The sequence below is a fragment of the Manihot esculenta genome, chromosome 10, assembly GCF_001659605.2.
Source record: "Manihot esculenta cultivar AM560-2 chromosome 10, M.esculenta_v8, whole genome shotgun sequence".
NCBI lineage: Eukaryota > Viridiplantae > Streptophyta > Magnoliopsida > Malpighiales > Euphorbiaceae > Manihot > Manihot esculenta.
In genome coordinates, this window is record NC_035170.2 from 8850294 (window position 1) to 8872176 (window position 21883).

At 32.7% G+C, this 21883-nt stretch overlaps 1 protein-coding gene and 1 pseudogene across 7 annotated transcripts in view; one reads left to right on the forward strand and one right to left on the reverse strand.

Annotated features, from left to right (window-relative positions):
- Positions 1-6036: 6036 nt before the first annotated feature.
- Positions 6037-8027, reverse strand: LOC110624042 (annotated as a pseudogene).
- The window catches only part of LOC110623974, a 58442-nt gene continuing 44079 nt past the window's right edge, over positions 7521-21883 (forward strand). For 4 of the 7 annotated variants that reach the window (XR_006352228.1, XR_006352227.1, XM_043960550.1 and 1 more), the window contains exons 1-10: positions 7521-7866; positions 14688-14819; positions 14952-15497; positions 15976-17187; positions 17321-17648; positions 18120-18375; positions 18471-18687; positions 18767-19122; positions 19284-19832; positions 20128-21328. Coding sequence is in view for 5 of the 7 variants with exons in the window: in XM_043960550.1 (XP_043816485.1) it covers positions 7849-7866; positions 14688-14819; positions 14952-15497; positions 15976-17187; positions 17321-17648; positions 18120-18375; positions 18471-18687; positions 18767-19122; positions 19284-19832; positions 20128-21328 (4815 nt within the window). In the remaining 2 variants the exon portion in view is untranslated. Of the gene's footprint in view, positions 7867-14383; positions 14570-14687; positions 14820-14951; positions 15498-15975; positions 17188-17320; positions 17649-18119; positions 18376-18470; positions 18688-18766; positions 19123-19283; positions 19833-20127; positions 21329-21883 lie in introns of those variants that run through there. The other 3 variants (XM_043960552.1, XM_043960553.1, XM_043960551.1) reach the window with 3 other exon arrangements.

Sequence of the window (21883 nt, forward strand, 5' to 3'; positions counted from 1 at the left end):
TGTTGCATTGCATCGTTATTTGGTGATGTGAGTGAATGCTGAATGATCCAATAGTCTCAGACAGGAAGTCCAGGAGCCTTTGACTACGCCCTGGCAGGTATAGTAAAGACTAGGAGCCTTTGACTACGCCCTGGCAGGTATAGTAAAGACTAGGAGCCTTTGACTACGCCCTGGCAATGGTAAGTACAGAGGTGTTATATACACATATACATATATGACAGGAAGACCAGGTGCTCGATTCTACGCCCTGGCACAGAGTTACTGGGACTATGTGGTGACAGGTTTACTCTTGATGTGGCTTGTCTGTGATATGATGCATTCCATGGGATCATATTTTACTGAGATGTTTTACTGTTCTACTCACTGGGCTATAGAGCTCATCCCACTCCCTTAACTCCAGTTTTGCAGGTTCAGTGTACAGTGTACAGGGACAGTCCAGCAGAGTACAGAAAGAGTAAAGAGATTTGTAATAGCTTAGAGTGGACATGTAATATTAAAGAGCTGTAATAGTTGTGTATAAAGTTAGAAATGTGCTTGACTTAGTGCTGTATGTTTTATACATGATCTGTATATGTATCTATGTTGTACTGTGTGTGAAAAACAAACCAGGCTTAATAGGTATGAGTTAACCCATCTAGAGCAAGCTCTAGTCAGGGGTACAGAGTACAGAGTACAGAGTACAGAGTACAGAGTACAGAGTACAGAGTACAGAGTACAGAGATAGTGCATGCACAGGTTAAGCCTTGGTTCAGAAAAGAATTTTTATTTTCACAGAAAATGTATGATCATGTATGAGTTTACAGGTTCACAGAGAGGATAGCAGGCTTGCTACGGGTTCTGGCGGCCTTAAGCCGACCTGAATCCTAGCGCCGGTGACGGTCCATTTTGGGGTCGTTACAACCCACTTGCACCCAATAATGTTATGAGCTTGACATCGTAGAACCAGTTCCCAAGTGCCTGTTTGTATCAATGCATTTAATTCAGTAATCATAGCTTCTCTCTAATGGGGACTTTTAAATGCTTGAGTATAACATGTAGGGACCAAAAAAGAGATACATGCAGTATGTGCTTGTGGAGACCATGGGATTTTCGGCTTCAAACCTCCTATTTGCTGTCTTGTAACCGTCGAATGAGTTTTGAGTGGAGGACAGTCAATCAAAGCTTGGTTAGAAGTCTCACCGGTTAGTGGTTGGTCGATAATAGCATTCTGTATTGTAGAAGGACAATCTCGTGCAATCTATTCTAAAAACAATGTGCATAAGAGTAAGTGAGCTAGTTTGATTATGGTCAAGTGGTTCGAGTTGATTGGCATCGGGTGAGGCGGTTCGATTGAGCTGGTGTTGTGTTAAAGATATGACGCGGATTGGTATTGGTGACAGGAGGATTGTTGATGGGTCTAAGCTTTGTGTTGTTAGGCTCATGGACGGTAAAGAACTTAGTATTCGTGGAATGTCGTTTTGTGTAGAAGGAATAGATGAATGGCTACGGTTTGAGTTGGAACTAATAATTCCAGTACTGTGTTGCTGAAATGTTGAAATGGGTGGTAACAGTATGGATATAGGCTGCTGTGCAATTGTCTTGGTACCAATATCATCAAGATTCTAAAAGGGAAACACCTGTTTATAAAATAAAACATGACGTTATATGAATTTTTTATCAGAGGAAAGCTCAAGAAAGACATAACCTTTGTGAATTTTCATATATCTAAGAAAAGCACATTTAGATGATTTAGAAGCTAATTTATGAGGAGTATAAGGTTTCAACCATAGATAATACAAAAATCCAAAAACACGTGATTTATCGTAATTAGGCTTCACATGAAATAAAAGCTCAAAAGGAGTTTGAATAGAATTATGTGTTGACAGAAGGCTATTTATAGTATAAGCGGCAATGTCAAAAGCATAAGTCCAGTATAAATAGATAACAAACACATTATGTAACAAAGCCCTTCCTAACTCTATAATGTACCTGTATTTTCTTTCTGCATAGCCATTTTATTAAGGTGTATATGGACAAGACACTCGTTGAACAATATCATTGTCGTTAAGATATTTGACCAAAGACTGAAACTCACCACCCCAATTTGATTGAAAGCTTTTAATTGGAACCCCAAAATATTTTTCGACCAATTTTTGAAATTGAATAAACTTAGAAAAAAACATCAGATTTCTGTTTAAGAAAATATAACCAATAGTATTTGCTAAAATGATCATAAAATAAGACATAATATCTATAACCATCCATAGAGACCACAGGAGAGGGCCCCCAAACATCAGAACAAATTAATTCCAAAGGTTGTGTAGCACGAAACAAAGAATTAGCAAAAGGCAACCTGAGTGATTTACTCACACTACAACCATGACAAAACTCAAAATGTTTATTCGAATAAAAAGAAATCTTATTATTGCTAAGAATATTCTTGACAACTCGAAGATTGGCATGGCCAAGACGTTCATGCCAAAGAGAAATAGTCGCTAGTAACGCTTTTGGAGAAAAGGAATGAACTGGCTGCATCGGAAAGAGGTATAAGTCATCCTTACTTTGGCCTTGGTAGAGCACCTGCTTCGCGGGGATATCCTTCACAAAGTAAGTGTTAGAGAAAAATTCAACAGAAGCATTATTTTGAGAAGTAAATGCAGAAACAGAAAATAATTATTTTTGACAGCAGGTGAATAAAGAATATCATTAAGAACAAAGGAATGACCATTAACAAAAGTTGCAGACGACCCACGAGATAGGATTGGAAGTGTTTTACCATTAGCTATAGTAAGAGTTGTATTGTCGTGCACAGGAACTGGACAACTGATGTTCTCCTGATTAGGAGCTAAATGATAATTGGCACTAGAATCAATTGTCCAAACTTGGATAGTATCAGGTTAGTATGGACAACATTGGCTTGAGGTGAAGGTCTAGGAGAAGGGCACTGTCGGATATAAGGCCCACTGCCATGACAATTATAACAATAGCAGTAGACAATCCATGTGAAGATGTAGCACCACGACCAACAAAGGAGGATCCAGTACCTCGGCTATAACCATAATTTTGACCACTACGGCCTTGGCCACTACAGCCTCGGCCACTATAGCCTCGGCCACCACAGCCTCGCCAACGACCACCGCTGCCTCGCCCAATACTCACATAATTGGCAATCGGCAGAACAGCAGAAGTAATAGCAAGGTTATCTAATCGAAGCTGCATTTCCTCACTCAATAAGAGTGCATAAAGTTCATCAAAATTTACAGATGTATTCTGAGCTTCTATGGCACGTGCAAAAGGATGATATTCAGCATCACAAACTAACGTCTCATTAGAAATAGGACTTTATAAAGCATTCAGCTGATCAGAGATTGATCTAGCTTTCTTCATATAGATATCAATGGAGTCTGTAACACGAGACAAGTGCTTGACTTGTTTCCGCAACTGCTGAACTTGTGTTTTAGCACTTGTGGAATAGATAACAGCTAGCTTATCCCAAGCTTCTTTAGCTGTAGCGCATCGAACAATCTGATGCAGCATGATAGACTCGGAGACGGAATAGCAAAACCAATCATTATAATTAGAATTCGGTTCTCCATTAGAAAGGGTGCCAGAAGGAGCTATAGCAGAACCATCAATATGCGAAGTCAGTCTATAGCCATAAAGAAGAGGCAAAATCTAGGCTTTCCACAATAAATAATTAGATGAGGTCAGTTTGATGATAAGAAACTGTGTAACATTAGGAATTTGGAAAGAATGAGAGGTGGGAAGAGTAGACGAAGAAGTAGAAGAAACAAGACTTTGTTCTGTAGCCATTATTGAAGGATTGAACAAGAAATCGGGCAAAATTTATAGTTAAGCACTTTAAAACTCCGATAACATATAGAAGTCAGATGGTATTTGAATTCTCTAACATATTTTGTGCAGCAACCCATTCATTGATCGACGTGAAATCTCAGCAATAGAATTGTGCCGCTGGTTCCATATAATAACTTCATTTCTATTAGTCCAAATTCCCCATAAAGTCATGAGACATTCTGCAACTAAATCATCATTCAGTCAGAGATCGAATTTAGGAATGCATGCAAACTTTGTCCAACCAATGTCCATAGCTGATTAGCCGTCTCAAAATCAAAAAATAAATGGACCAAAGTCTCGATATGAAAACTACAAGCAGGACAACAAGATGGGACATCAACAGCTCTTTGATTGAAGAAGCGGACGAAGAGGTAATACATTTTGACACAAACGTCTTGTAAAATCCATAACTTTGCTTGGAACTTTAATCTTCCAAATTTACGCCAAATAGTCTCAGAGAATAGTGTACTCTGAGCAACACCAGCCCTACGGCGTTGTAAATATCAATATCCACTTTTCGCAGTATAAAACCCTGTTCTAGTACCCAACTACGTCCATGAATCAACATTATTTATCCTTCCTAGAGCAATTTGTTTAACAAGCTGAATATCCCTTGTGTTCAAAATTATGGAAATATAAAGGCAAATTCTATGTTTTAATATCATAATAAAACAAGTGACCAACAGTAGTTTAAAAGTTAAATTTTAAGGGCGATTTACTATTTAATTTTTGAGTATTCTCAGTATTTATATTTTTAAAAATTTATTAAAATATTTTTATTTTTTAATTTTATTAATGAAATAATTATTTTATCTATTTTTATTTATTTCTCTCATTAAAAATATATTAAAAGGTTAAATTACTTTTATTATTTAATTAATTTTTTTTCTCTTTTTCTTTTTCATAGTCTTTCTCCTTATAGATTGGATTGAAAAGCAATTTATCCATGTCTGGGGCACGCAAAATTTGTCATTATTGAATCTACTTTAACAGAAATAATATATGCTATTATCTCAGTTTGGAGAAAAAAAAAATATGAGAAAGTTTTGGAAAAAAGGGTTTGAGAGTTGGTGATTTTATTACAAGTCAAAGAGCAAGGATAATTTAGGATTTTAAGAACGAGATAAAAAATAAAAATATTTTAATATATGTTTAAAAATATAGGGATTAATTTATAAATTATGGTAATAACTAGAAATTAATTTATAAATCTCTCAAATTTTAAATAATAAAATTATCAACTATTTAAATAATTAAATATTATTATAAATAATTAAAAAGTTTAAGAGTATTATGAGAACCCATTATTTCCCTAATTTGATATAAATATATATATAAATTTTTCATTGATTTCTTTTTTTTTTTTCGTTTACACTATAAAAATTATATCAATTTAGATTGAAAAACTATTTAGTTTAGGAATAAGACTTGAAATATTTAATATGCTATTCTAGAAATACAAAGACTTGAGATAGTAATTCTTCCTTTATTTTAAAAGATTAAAATTATAATTTCGTAATATATATATATATATATGCTTTGTGGTTGTTTTGTATTAATTTTACTATTAGGCAGTTTCAATGATAATACCAAACACAACTGTATAGATAGATATATACTATTGGATTTTTGCAGGTATTGTTCTAGAGTCCTTTGGATTTGGGATTTTGATTTGTGTTTTGATGGGTTCTTCGTATTTTTTTCTGATGCGAAATTCTAAGGTATTCAATTTGTAGTTTGTTCTTCTTCTGCCTCCGATGGCTACTAGTGTTTCGATGGTGTTGCGTTGCAGGTATTATGGCTATCTATTTAATTGATAAGGATTGTTGCGGAGAGAGAGCTCACTATAGGCTCGGTAGGAGCCTTGTTGCATGTGCGATGGTGATGGCTTCGGAGTTTCCACAGTCAAGCCAAGGTGTGTTTGGCTTCCTCTAAGCTGCACAGTTCGGCTGGTGTGTTTGGCTTCATCTAAGCTGCAGAGTTCGGCTGATGAGCACCCTGTCGCTTTATTGAGACATGATTTCTATGGGTCTTGGCTGAGAGTCAAAAACAGTGTTTGGAGCTGTTGGACTGAGTTGCTAGGCTGGATTATGTTCTTGGACCGAAATGATTTGAGTTGTTTTTCTATGGCCAAGCTTTGAGTTCTCTCAATTATAGATTTTTTCCATTTGAGCTATGAAATGTAATATATGCTTTAACATATAAAATAGATATCAAAGGACTTTCATAATCAAACCTATCAATTGCATTTCATTTGTTACTTAATCAGCTAATAGCTAAAAGAACCCTAATGGCCTATACAAATTGGAGTCGAGCAAAAAGCTTCAATATTTACAGATTACACTGTTACTATGCATGTCTACATAGGGAACCCAAAGTTTTGATATCCCATTGAGCCACCTTGATTAGGCATATGGCTTGATAGGGCCATCTCATTAAAAAGAGGGTTGGTGAAATGGAGCACCTGGAGAAGGGATCCAATTTTGATCAGCAGGCAAAGCAACCGAGTTGTTATCGACAATCGTGATGTCGTGGATGCTTGACCTTTTCCTCTCTTTCCTCACAGAATTCTGCCGAAGGAAATACTTCTGGGCATGACTAGCTACTTGTGCGGGTGTTCTTGTCACAACCACATTCCTAGAAATGCTTCTCCAATCGCCCTTGCCAAATTTTTCCAGTCCAAATAAAAATTTTCTGTTACAATACCATATAGCAAGCCAATTATGAAGACTTAAATATATGTACAAATACAAAGGATCAAGTTTGCATATGCAATAAGGGAGCCCCATGAATTTACAGCTAGACAATCTCAAAAAGGAAATGCAAATATGCAGTAAATGTGGAATTATACTAGATCCAGATATAGACACTCATATGCATTGAAAAGGAATTGAAGATCAGATTTCATAAATTCCTGGAGCAATCCAAATATATATCTTGATCTTAAATTCATCCTGTTTCAGCCCCACCCAAAAATTTGGTGACAATAACACCAAAAGGAGTTGAGCTAAAACACCAGAAGAAGTTGAACATGAACTATGTAAGTATGAATCTGATCAGTGAAGCATTCAGTTATGGGAACTTAAAAGCTTGACAGACAAGAAATTCCAATTTGTCAATAAAATGATAAGGGTTGCAAATCATGTCGATCTTAAAACCTTGGATTCAGAAATCATTTTCAACTTTCTATAAGTGAACAAGATTTCCACATTTGTACAAGTGACGAAATTGGATACCCAAATATAAAAAATGAGGACAGTACCATCTACCAATAATAAAACTAATAACCTTCACAAAATTCATAAACAAAACAAAACAAGAAGTCCGGAAAAGTAAAAAAGATAAACCAAAAGAAAAATTCCTGGAAGTATTTGTGCAGGTTAAAGAGTCCACCTATATTTTTTTATTTTCCTAATTTTATAAGTAATTAGACCAGCTCTCAACCATAATTCCAGGAAAAATTAAAATCTACAAAAAAGACTTAGCAGTAAAAAAAAATAACATAAAAATCAGTTTCCCACAATCAAAATAAAAAAACTAAAAAACCCAGAAAATCCCAAATAATAAAAATATCCTTTTCCTTTTTCTACTTGTCCTCATCTTTATCCATTCAATTGAATGGACAAAGCAAACATCTAAACTCTTCATCCTTCATGTCTTTCTGCTACTAATAATCGTCATACAAACAAAAAACTACACCTGTGTTCTTCTTCCGTCCACGGCGTTCCTTTCTTCCTTTCAGCCTCGCGTAGCTTTGTTTTATTCCCAAAGGATATCTGATCCAAAGCCGCCATGGTAGAGTCAACTAAGTCATCACTGTAAATGGGTAACTCTATGCGTCCGGAGTCAATCTCAAAAACATCATGGGCCAGATACTCGTAATACTCTGTCACTTCTTGAACCGATTTTCCTGTGTAAGCAGCAATTTCCTGCCACCGATCAGGCAATTCCTCTGGAAAACGAATCAAAGCCTCTTCAAAGAGCTTATCATCATAGCGATTCCAACAAGAATTAATGGAAGAAGACGGTAAGGTAAGCCGATGCATTGTTTGAGTTCCTCTTTCTCTTTTATCAAAAGAATAGATTTGTTAGAGATTTGGGTCGGACGGGATATTTGAGACGGTGTTTAGATGTTTGTGTAGTCAGATGACTTTTAGAAATTCAGGTTTATTTTGGACTTTTTAGCAAAGAGTTTTAATTTTGTAGATTTTCACTATTGGCCTTTGTTTATTTGAATACTTTTGTTTTATTATTATTTTTTTTTTAAAACAAAAAACAGTTGCATTCTTTTTTTAGTTTTATCAAAGGAAAGGGTAATGAAAACACATTCGTCGAGTAAATCAAGTTTTTTAATAGGTTTAAGATTGAAAAATTTAGTATTTAGTTTTTGTAATAAGTGAAAGTTTATTAATTAAAATTTGAGATGGTATTTATATATGATTGTGTGTGTAGTCATCTAAAGGGGGAAGTGATTTTAGAATTTCGAGTTCATTTAAACTTTTTAACACAACGCACAAGAGTTTTAATTTTACACGCCTTTGTTTATTTGAATATTTTTATTTATTTATTTATTTTTAAAAAACAGTTGCATTCCCTTTTTAGTTTTATCAAAAGGAACGATGATGGAAACACATTCATTGAGTAAGCCAGGTTCTTTAATAGGTTTAAGATTGAAAAACTTAGTATTTGGTTCTTGCAAATAAACCGAAACTTATTAATTAGTTTCTAAATTTTAAAAATATAGTAAAATGTTCATAATGTTTTAAAAATTATATTAATTAATTTATTTATTAAATTTTTTTTTGAAAAGGAGAGAAATATTATTAACTCTTAGCGATCAAATAAACTATATGATAAGGAGGGATATGAACCCAAACTCTTTGATCTGACTCAGAATGAGTCGAGCGACATCATTCGCAGACCTATGAATAAAACTATATCTTGCTTCTCCATAACTGGATAGAAGTAATTTATAATTTTGAACCAAAAGACGAAAAAGTGATAAATCATCTAACGAAACATTGTTAATGGACACAACAAGAATCTGAGTATCCGATTCGAAAAAAACTCGATCCCATCCGCACTCTTTAATCCAGCTCAACGTCTCTCGAAAAGCCATTACTTCAGCACACTTAACCTCCATCTGACTGCAAAAACAGCTTGCTTTAGCCGCCATAAATCTACCATTAGCATCTCGGACTACACAGCCGAAACCTAGTGAACTTCATTGCGAGTTTAAAGAGACATCAATATTAACTTTAATCCAACTGTTAAAAATAATAAAAAAATTTTAATATAGAAAAATTAATTAATAAATTTTTATAAAATTAATAGATTAATTAATAACTTTTTAAATCAGAAAAATAAATAAATATTTAATAATTAAAATTAATGAAATAATTAATTAATATATTTTTAAAAATTTTCAAAATATTTTAATATATATTTTAAAATAAAAAAAATTAATTAATAAATTTTTTCATAACATAAAAATTAAATAATAAATTTTTCTTGAAAATTTTGTTGAATTGTATTAGGATCAAGACAAGAGCATAATTGCGCGCGTACTTAAAAAAAAAAAAAAAAAAGAAAGAAAGAGTTTAACACAGTATTGCAACGATAGAGATTAGAATTTTTTTTTTTTCTGCAAGATATTAGTTTGCATTAAAAAAGCGTCGGTCTAGTCTAAGGAAGCCCCAAAATTTGATTATAGATTAAAAGGAAATGAAGATCATAATAGAAAATTTCTGCCCATGACCTATCCCATAAATCCTAATAGCTAGGCAAAGCAACCTGCCACTGCAACAACACTCCGGTGAAGGAACAATACCATTGAGCTCACAACATCAATGAGAAGGAGCAAAGCTTCTTTAGAAAAGACTCATGCCCACAAGGAAGCATAGATAGTACCAGATTCACTACCAAACACAACTCAAGCCTAGAGAGCATTCATCAATGAAGTTGAAGCTAAACACCTAATAAAAAATAAGGAGTCTCCGCCAAACAACATGCTAAGCATTACATGCACAAAGGATCTAACTAGAGAAGCAAACCAAGCCAGAAATTATTACTGATGCTTTGGGGGGTGAACCAAGAAATGCTTTAAACACTCCCTTGCATCTAAGAGGTCATCCCTCCAGAAAGGAAAGTTGCTAAAAAACTCAGAGGTGCTATGGCTCAGAAACATATCTCATCTTCCCAAAGCAGGAAATCCAAAAGGAAACAAATGAAGCTCAAGACGATGAAAGGAACCTATAATACAAATATGCGAAGCCAAAACTAACACAAACTACACAAAACCCAAAAAACCAAGCTAGGTAGTCAAAAGATTCTCTGTGACCAAAGCCTCACTGCCTCAAGTAAACAAAAACAGCCTCAAGTAAACAAAAACAACGACAAACAGCTATCTACACCCCAATCTAGTAGTAGGGAGAGGAAATTCATTATCAAACCAGATGAAGAAAAGCATTTCCCTAACCAGAGTAGGGATGTGCAATCCGTCGGTTCAGTTCCGTTCCGAACTGAATTGTAAAAAATCAAAAAATCAAAAATAATTTTTTTAAAGAATTGAACTGAATTATAAAAAAAAATCAAATTCAACTAAATTGAAAAAAAATATTCTGTTCGATTATAACCAATCAGTTCCAAAGCAAGAATTTTTCAAATCGATTTTATCACCCAAATGCATCCATAATCCCAATTCCCAACATCATACGCCAAACACAATAGTCAATTAATTGAGCAAAACACGATCTCAATTTACAGATTTAATACAAACATATCGAACTCGTTAAAATTACATTGAAATTGAAGGAATAATAAATGACTGCACCTAAACTTCAACAACTCATTGAAACCCAAAGAAAAAAATCTCAATAATTTAAAGATTTAGATAACAACAATTGGTATTTTGACAAAGAAGAAATAGATGGTGAGGAATCAAAGGAAGCATTCATCGCAAACTTTGAAATCTCACATTCCAATTCATACACATTAATCAACAATAAAAAAACCCCAACAAATCCAAACTGCAAGAACCAACAACTAGACATCCAATTCTTGGTTTGTCCATGTATCTCGAACCTGTGCAGATCTTAAAACCACCATCATCTATAATCTATGGACTAGCAAATCTTGAATAGAACGAAGAAGAAGGTGGAAGAACAAATATCTATCTCTCTAAGCACATGAAGATGGAGAATCGATACTAAGAATCGCTTCGAGAGAGAAAGAAGAAGAAGAAAGAGGATGATGAGGGAAGAGACGAGAATGGAAACGGAGAAGGAAAAGGCTGGAGATGAGACTGAAATTGATGAAGATGAAATGGGATTGAGTAGGGCCGTAAATGGGCCGAGCTATTCGTGAGTCAGACTCACTCGATAAAAAGTTCAATCGATTTCGGTTTGTTTTTTAAACGAGTCAAGTTCGAGCTCAATTTTGAGCCTCATCACTTAAACGAGCTGAGTTTGAGCTCCATAATATTCGGCTCGTTAAGGCTCGCGAGCTGGCTCGTTTTTAGGCTCGCGAGCTGACTCGTTGAGAAGGCTCACGAGCAGGAGGCTCGTTAAATAGGCTCGTGAGTAATATTGGTGAACCAATTCGTTAAATAAATTTATGAACAAGTTCATATATTATTAAAAAATAAAAATAATTATAAAGTTATAAAATTTAAACTATTATAAATACTTGAAAATTATAGTATTAAAAATTATAAATAATTAAGATTAATTATTATAATTAATATTCTTTAAAATTAAATTATAAAAATCTTTTGTATATAATTATTATAATAAGATTCCATAAAATTAATGTATAATCACAAATAATTAATATTAATTATTATAATAAGTATTCTTTAAAATTATAGTACTACATGATAAATTGAGTTGTAAAAATTATATACATTTTAAAATTAAAGTATAATTATAAAAAAAATTTTGTATATAATTAAGCATACAATATAAAAGATGATAATAATTATCAAAGTATATTAATAATAATTAATTAAGGTTATATGGATGTTGAAGTTGAAATTCAAGTTAACTAATTGAACAAGCATGAAGATGATTATGAAAATAATTAAATTATATTAGTTTGTTTCAACTGTTGGAAGTTGGAATCAACTTTATTCGTTTGATATTAAACTTTGTGTGTAATCTAATTTTATTATGTTGTTGAATTTATATTTATTTGTGTTATTTTAGTTATAAATTGTGTTACGTAATTTTTTTTATGTATACTCTTTTTTTATATTATTTAAATTAATGATGATTAAAAATTGATTAAAATATAATTATTAATTCGAGCTCGAGCCTGAACTTGAGTTCAAACCAAACTTTTTAATTTTGAGTTCGGTTTCGAGCTTTTTTAACGAGTTTCTTAATCGAGTTTTCCGAGTTCGAACTCGAATTTTATTAACGAGCTTCTTAATCGAGCTTTTCGAGTTCGAGCTCGAATTAGGCTCGTTATTAAATCAAACGAGTCTTTCACGAGTCGAGCTCGATTATAATATTTAATTCTTGAGCCGAGCTCGAATCAAATATTAGAGCTCGAGTCGAGCTTCCAAACTTTTTTAATAAACGAGCTTGAACTTTACAAAGTTCGGCTCGACTCGGCTCGATTACACCCCTAAGAGAGATATGAATCATAATATTGATTTTAAAAAACTGTAAAAAATGATTATTGTGTTATATAATCATAAGGATAAAAATGAAAAAAAAATTAGTAATTTTAATTAATATTCTTAAAAAACACAAGTTTGGACAAAGAAAATTCTAAAAATTAGTGGATAAAAGTGAATATAAACAATAAAAAATAATTATATTTAATAAATACAATACTATAATTATTAGAAAATTTGAATTAATAAATAAATTTAAATAGCTTAATATAAATCAAATTAAGCATTGTGTTAATAGCCGTTGACTCTGTTTTTCCACCTACTTCAAATTGCAAACTAAAAAACATCTTAACATTCAGGCTAATATGGCGGGGTATATTCGGTTTAAATTAAAAAATTAATTAAATTAATATAAAATTTTTTTATTTATTTTGATTTGATTTGATTTTTAATTTTAAAAATTTTAATTATTTTAGTTTAATTCAGTTTTAATCAGAAAAAAATAAAAAAATCAAATCGAACTTATTAATGATGGTAATATATTTTTTTGATAATATAAAGAGATTATATCATATTAATATTAAAATATTTTAATTAAATTTTAAAATATTAAAAAATAAAAAATTTATTAAAAATTTAAACTGATCAAATCGAACTGAATTAAATTGAATAAGACTAATTTGGTTCGATTTGATTTTTGCCTAAACTCAATTCGGTTCAATTTTTATAAATACTAAAATTTTAATTTTTAGTTTATTCGATTCATTCGATTTTAAACCGAACCGACCGAATACTCACTCCTATTCATATGTGTTAATTTTAAAAAAAAATTTATAAAAATTAATTTTGAATTTTTTAATATTTAACTATAATTTATAATAAAAAATATTTTTGAGATAAAAAAAATGTGATAGATAGAGTATAATTTTTTAAACTAAATTTAAATAATTATTTTAAAAAATATTCAGAATTAATTTATTATTAAAGAATAAACTATTAGTACATAGTGAATAATTAGTATTTTTTATTATTTTAAATTTAAAAATAATTTTTTGTTACTAACGGGTGAACATGTCAATAATTTTTTATTTGCCTATTTACTTTATATTTTAGTTTATTTTTTAAAAATGGGTAATACCATGTTTGGATGGAAAATAAGAGAGAGAATAAAATTTAAGAAGAAAATAATTTTATTTTTCATATAATTTTGTTTTGATGAAAGAAAAATAATGAAAGTAAAAATATTGAAAAAAATAAAAATATTGGAAGGAAATTTTTTAAAATTATAAATATAATCCTATATTTATTTATGCTTTTTTAATATGTAAAATTAATATTTTACTATTTGAAAAACAACTTTCATTCAAATATTTTCCTTTCAATATTAAAAAAACAAATAAACATTTAATTTCCTTTTTATTTTTAGAGAAAATTATTTTTTGTTGTTTGTAGTATATAGGTAAATTTATTAGTTAGTTTTTTAATTTTTAAAAATATATTAAAATATTTTTAATTTTTTAAAAATTTTATTTATTGGTGTCTTAATTATAAAAAAATTTAAAATATTATTAGTATAGGGAATTACTTAGTAAAATAAAAAAATTAATGAAGCAATTATAATGAGTTTTTTAAATTATAATAATTAAATAGTAAAATATTTAATTGTTAAAATTAATTTAAAAATAATTAATAAATTTTTTAAAATATTAAAAATATTTTAATATATTTTTTAAAATTAAAATTTTTTTATCACATGAATTGAAAAAAATTTTCTCTTTCTTTTTATTTTTCTTTCTCCCATCTAAATATAGCATAAATGTCCTTTTGGATTCCTAGTTTCCTGCTTTCATGACCCTCCAGTTTCTTTACAGCTAAGAAATCATAGATAGATTTCTAGGGAAGGCAGACACGACCTACGAAAATGGCGAGAAAGGACCTATGAAAATGGCGGAATATGATACGACGTATATAATATAAAGAAGTCGTTCCAAGTCAAGAAGAGTACAGAAGAAGAAACTGCTTTTTATCTTATTTGTTTCTCAAATGTTATGGCCTTTTCTTTCATTGAAAAGCAAAAGAGGTAGTGCTCCATGCTAGTGCTAGTGCTTGTACTACGTAGATTCCTTGTTTCTTGATCATGATTCCCAGCTCTCCTCTTTCTTTTTCGCTAAGAAATCGCTGTTGAGCTTTAAAGGATGAAACTTTAAATGGGTTTATTGTTTTTTGGTTGCAGATAAAGAGTTTAGTGAGGATGATGGAAGGGGAGAGTTCAAGCAAGAAGATGGCTGTTCCTAATGACTTTGGCTTCACTAGCATTTTGCTTTCATGGTCCCTTGAAGACATATTCAATGAAAATCTTTTCCAGGTTTTTATAAAAATTATTTGTTTTTGCTCCTATTTTCTTATGGGGCAAAACAAGAATGATTAACACTTAATGATTTGTTTACTAGCATTTTGAAAAGAAAGAGAGCATAATTTATATTTGATCTTTTTGTAGGTGGATGAGATTCCGCAATCATTTGAATCAGTTAAACATTATTTTGGATCATATGTACTTCCTTTATTAGAAGAGACACGAGCACAATTGCAGTCAAGCATGGAGATTATTTCCAGAGCACCATATGCTGAAGTGGTTAACTTCTCTGAGTGCAAGCCTCATGGCTCGTTATTGTATGATGTTAAGGTTGATCACTGGAGAAACAGGTCCAGTGACCGTGGGAAGGAGCCTTACAACACATTGCCTGGAGATATTGTTGTTTTGGCAAATGCTAAACCTGAAACTGCCTCTGATTTGCAAAGGGCAGGAAGGACATGGGCTTTTGCAATGGTCACTAACATCACAGAGGATGAGAATGAGGCTGCTAGTACAACTACTTATTTTAAAGTCCAGGCATCGAAAGATTTTGAAGTTATTGATGGGTTGCAGAACTCGCTGTTCGTGATTTTCTTGATAAATGCAACCACTAATAAAAGAATATGGAATGCATTGCACTTGCAAGGAAACTTGAATATCATCAAGGAATTTCTGTCTGCTGATTCTGTGGTATGGGATTAAAATATTATGTTTGTTGTAGATAGGATTATGTAGATTCAACTTGTATATGTTTTCTTTATGTTAAAAGGACATATGGAAATGGCCATGCTTACTTAATAACCTTGGACCATAAAATGTCAATCCTTTGAGCCAAACTACAATTTTTATTCTTTTTTATTGGTCAAAACTTATTTTGCAGCTTTTTACTTGGCAAGAGAAATAATAGGAGAGAAGGAAATTTTCTAATTCACCTATGCTGCTCTCTTTTTTGTGGCTTCCAATCCATACGGATTTGGTAAAATCTAATTTGATGTGAAATGTATATGCACTGCATACATAGAACTAGATCCAGAGGAGAATAAATAATATGCCATATTGGTCTGTTTTCTTTCTCAACTGTATTCCAGATACGATATATAGATGAATTTGCATGTGTCTTTCTAGTATTGTTGTTGGGATTCAGCTGAAATTCTGTGCTTTATAATAGGTGAAGGAAAAGTGTGGCCGCTGTTCTGTGAGGAGGAATGGAATCTGGGATGCAAAACTTGCTGTTAGTTTTTCATCAATATTAAATGAATCCCAAACTGAGGCTGTATTAGCTGGCCTTGATAAAATGCAGTGCAATCACAGGTCTTCTGTCGAACTCATTTGGGGACCTCCGGGGACAGGGAAAACTAAAACTGTTAGCATCCTACTCTATAACCTTCTAAAAATGAAATGTAGGACCTTGATTTGTGCTCCAACCAATGTTGCAGTTATGGAAGTGGCCACAAGAGTCTTAAAGCTTGTAATAGAATCTCATGAAAAAGACTCGGGAACAGATGCTTCAATTTATTCTGTAGGAGATATTCTTTTATTTGGGAATAAAGAGAGGCTGAAAATGAATTCTGAAGTTGAAGATATATATTTGGATTATCGTGTTAAAAGGCTTATAGAGTGTTTTGCACCTTTGACTGGCTGGTGGCATTGTTTGAATTCAACAATTGATTTTTTTGAGGATTGTGTTCCTCAGTACTATATTTCCTTGGAAAACGAATTGATCAAAGGGAAGGAGCACAATAATGAAAGTGAAAACAAAGATAAAACATTCAGCTGTAAAATAGAGGTTAGATTGAAGGGGAACATGTCATTTCTTGATTTTGCAAGAGAAAGATTTGAGTCTATTGCATTACCTCTGAAACAATGTCTCCTTAGTTTATGCGCACACGTATCTGAAAGTTACATTCTGAAGCATAATAGAGAAAACATTATATCCCTAGTTGGGCTCCTTGACACTTTTGATTCTTTGTTGTCTCGGGATGATTTGATCTCTGATGAAGTAGAGGAGGTTTTCTCATGTTCAGAGTTTTCTTCTCAAGGTTTTGCAGATATATTACTGCTGTTGTGCTTGAGGAGAAGGGACTGCCTTTCTCTATTGAAATCTCTGCGTAATTCTCTGAGAGAACTTGATCTACCAAATGCAATGAACGAGAGTTCAATAGTCAAATTCTGTTTCGGGACAGCCTCTTTAATTTTCTGCACAGCATCAAGTTCATATAAGTTGCATTCAATGGCAATAGAACCAATGAATTTATTGGTAATTGATGAAGCTGCCCAGTTAAAAGAATGTGAATCAACAATACCCCTACAAATTCAGGGTATCAGGCATGCCATTCTTATTGGTGATGAGTGCCAATTACCAGCTATGGTGGAAAGCAAAGTACATAAAATCTTCTATCCGTCATATGTTGCCATTCTTAATCAGAATGAATTTGGTTATATTTATTTTTACATATAGCATCTCATTTTTTTTTTCTGTTTTTGTTTTTTCTTTTGCTTTTTTTTTTTGGTAGGCTTCTGACAGAGGTGGCTTTGGAAGAAGTTTATTTGAAAGGTTGAGCTCCTTGGGTCATCCAAAACACCTTTTGAATATGCAGTACAGGATGCATCCATTTATAAGCTGCTTTCCAAACTCAAAATTTTACTTTAACGACATCTTAGATGCACCAAATGTTAGGGAAAAATGCTATGAAAAGCAATATCTTCCAGGGCCAATGTTTGGTCCTTATTCATTCATAAATGTGCTTGATGGAAGAGAAGAGCTGGATGATGTTGGACATAGCAGAAGAAATATGGTTGAGGTAGCTATTGTGTTGAAACTAGTGATGAGTCTGCACAAAGGTATGAATAGTAAGTTTAATTTTCCTATTACCACTTCAATATGGAATTTTTCGCACTTGATTTATAGACAGGCATTCCTATTTTCTTTGAAGCCTATGCTTTTATCATATTTTTAGTTCAGTCATTTATGGAGTAGTTCTTGGCTCCTCTGTGCTTTTATCAGGCTTGATTTTGCCTAAAAAAGGTTATGTTTTCTTCTTATTATGTGGTAGGAATTTTAATTTTCAACACGCACAACAATATATTTTGATCTTTTTGGAGGAAGACTTAGCAGGATGAAGTTTATAATGTTTGTGATAAACTTTTGGCTTCTCTTTTAACATTTTTCATGTGGACAATATCATTAACCTCTTGAAATAATTATGTTAATGACATCATTATTCTGCTGAAACAAAGTGTCTCAACTAGTGATTTTGTTTGTAAATGTATTGTTGGAATACCTTTTGCTTCCTTGGCTGTTTTTGTATACAGCATGGAATGGCTCAAACCAGAAGCTTAGAATTGGTATAATATCTCCATATGCTGCTCAAGTGACTGCAATTCAAGATAAACTTGGTCACAAGTATGGAAATATTAATGGGTTTTCAGTGAAGGTGAAGACAGTGGATGGGTTTCAGGGTGGGGAGGAAGATGTCATAATCATATCCACTGTGAGATCAAATAGAGCTGGGGCAATTGGGTTCATGTCCAATCCTCGGAGAGTCAATGTTGCTATTACAAGAGCAAGGTACTGCTTCCAATTACTTCTTTCCCATCACCTGTATAGTAATCCTAGCAATACTATTAAAAAAAGTTTTATTTATTTAATTGTTGTCCATGTAGGCACTGTCTTTGGATTTTAGGGAATGAAAGAACTCTAATCAATAGTGAATCAATTTGGAAGGAATTAGTTTGTGATGCTAAGAGGCGTCAGTGCTTCTTTAATGTTGATGAAGATGAGCAATTGGCAAAAACCATATTAGAAGTGAAGAAAGAGTTTGATCAACTTGATGATTTGCTCAATGGAAACAGTGTTTTCTTCAGAAGTGCTAGGTGGAAGGTATATAAAATTGGACTGAAAGTAAGTTATTAAACATATCTGTGCTAAAGTAACTTTTGTGTTGATTTATGGTGGATAGGTTATTTTCAGTGAGAATTTCATTAGATCATTTGGAAAGCTGACATCAGTTCGGACAAAAACATCTGCTTTAAACCTTCTTCTTAGACTTTCCAGTGGCTGGCGCCCCAGGAAGAGGAATGTGAATTTGATTCATGACTCTTCTAATATCTTGAAACAATTCAGGGTTGAAGGGTTATACTTATATGTAATATGTTCAATTGACATAGAGAAAGAAAAAAGGTACTCTCAAGTTTTGAAGGTTTGGGACATATTGCCATTAGAAGAGATTCCAGGATTGGTCAAACGTCTCAATGGCATCTTTCAAGGATATACAGATGATTTTATTAGTCATTGCAATGAGAAATTTCTTGAAGGGTATGTGCCTTTGTTGGCACTGCAGTAGATTGTGTTTTTTGTTTTTCAAGTACCTTAACTTTTTAATTTCTCCTTATCTGAAACAGCAAGTACGTGATTTTCCTTTTTTTTTTTTTTTTTAAATTTTCCCTTCCATGCCTAATGTTGCTGTTTGTGTACAGAGATTTGGAAGTTCCCAAAACTTGGTCAACCTCTCATGACATTGTCCGGTTTAAGAGTCTTGTAAAAAATGAAGGGGAAAGCAATTTGATTTCTGATGAGAGATGTTATGTGGAGAACTCAAAAGTGAGTGACAGCTTGTTGCTAATGAAATTCTACTCCTTATCCCCTGTAGCTGTAAGCCACTTGCTTTCTGGTCGTGATGGTCTAGAACTAGAGCTCCCTTTTGAAGTGACGGATGAAGAACTGGAAATAATTCTATTCTCACAAAGTACATTTATATTGGGACGATCTGGCACTGGAAAAACAACTGTTGTAACCATGAAGTTATTTAAGAAAGAGCAACTTTTCCACATGGCCACTGAAGGTTACGGTGAAGGGAGTGGCAATACCTCCAAGGATGAATTCCAGAAAATCAATGTTGGTTATGATATAAAAAATGTTGAAAACAGTCATGGTGAGGCTAAGAGTGTTGTTTTGCACCAGCTTTTTGTTACTGTTAGTCCTAAACTGTGTTATGCTGTCAAACACCAAGTTTCTCAACTGAAAAGGTATGTGGGTTCTGTTCAAAATGTAGTACAATTATAAACATCACTTAGATTTTACACTCACTTAGATTTTAGAAAATTATTTCGAGAAGGTTTCTTATGACTGTGTTGGCCATGGAATTTTTGTTGAGATCTAAAACAACTGTATATTGAGTTATCATACATTAAGCAACAAGTTGGTAATACTCACTCATGCTTTCTACTTGTTAATCTTAGCAAGTTCCTTTACTTTTCTAAATGAACATTACCTTTTTCTGCATGTATGCATTTTCTGATTTATGCTTGTATATTTATATAGATTTGCCTCCGGTGGAAAATATTCTGCAACTTGTGTTTCAGCTGATGGGGAGGATGTTGATGATGCTGCACAATTCAAAGATATTCCAGATTCTTTAATTGATATTCCTTCTGATTTGTACCCTCTTGTCATAACTTTCCATAAATTTCTGATGATGCTTGATGGAACAATTGGTAATTCTTACTTTGAAAGATTTCCTGATCTGAGACAGCTTTTCGATGGTAAAATGCAAATTTCAGGCTCCATTGCAGTGCAGTCTTTTATAAGGACGAGGGAGGTTAACTATGAGAAGTTTTGTTCAAATTATTGGCCGCATTTTAATGTTGACTTCACTAAAAAGTTTGACTCGTCTAAAGTCTTTACAGAGATGATGTCTCAAATAAAGGGTGGCTTGCAAGCAGGGCGATCTTCAGATGGTAGACTCAGCCGGGAGGATTATGTTATGTTGTCTGAGGGTCGGATATCCACTTTAAGTAGGAAGCAGAGAGAAGCAATATATGATGCTTTTGAAGATTATGAAAAAATGAAGATAGCCAATGGTGATTTTGATATGGCTGATCTTGTGATTGATCTTCATCGTCGGCTTAAAACTGAAAATTATTTGGGAGATATGATGGATTTTGTTTATATTGATGAAGTTCAAGATCTTACAATGCAGCAGGTTGCACTTTTCAAATACATCAGCAAAAATGTGACTGAAGGCTTTGTATTTTCTGGTGACACTGCACAAACTATTGCCAGAGGGATTGAATTTAGGTTTGAAGATGTCAGATCTCTGTTTTATAACGAGTTTGTTTTGGGATCCAGAAGTGAGGGTACTGACAGAATAAAGGAGAAAGGTCAGTTATCTAAAATTTTTCATTTAAGCCAGAACTTTCGAACCCATGCTGGTGTTCTCAAGTTAGCTCAGAGTGTTATTGACCTCCTTTACTGGTTTTTCCGACCATTTATTGATGTTTTAAATCATGAAACTAGTCATATATATGGGGAGTCGCCGATTCTGATTGAATCTGGAAATGATGAAAATGCAATTGTTACTATATTTGGGAAAAATGAGAACATAGAAGGAAGTTTTGCCGGGTTTGGAGCTCAGCAAGTCATATTAGTAAGGGATTATTCAGCTAGGAAAGAAATTTGCAAATATGTCAGGAAGCAAGCTCTTGTTTTGACCATAGTGGAATGCAAGGGCCTTGAGTTTCAGGTCAGTGGTGTATTTTCTACATTTTTCATTCCTTTTTTATGTAGTGGAACATTAAAGTTGTTTCTCCTTGATCAAGTTCTACTGCTTGCTTTTTGCTGTCATATTAACATTGTTGCTCTTCTTGGTGACAAATGTTCAGTTATAGCCAATTGTTTTGAGATTATGATCAAACTTCAGCACTTTCAGCAATTTTTCTGATTCTGATGTTGTTTCATGTGCTTTATGAGAGAGAGTGTTTTTATTTATCTATTTATTTTGAGTGTAGGGTTTATTTATTTTCACTCTGTGTTTGTTAAAAGAAGTAAATAACTGCCAGTCAAGAAATTAATGTGACTTGTGAAGTACAACAATTATTAGGAAATAATCGAGTTCGGGCTGTAGTTATGAGTGCTACAGATGGTCTAACGAACTTTGAAACACAAAATAGAATAAAGCTAATGAGTTGGTTATGCAGGTAACGTTTTCATAAAGCTATTTTTTGAATGTTTACCATCTGGTCAAATGTTCATATTTTCTTGACCTATGTCATGGTTTTGCCTTATTAATTTTTTTATA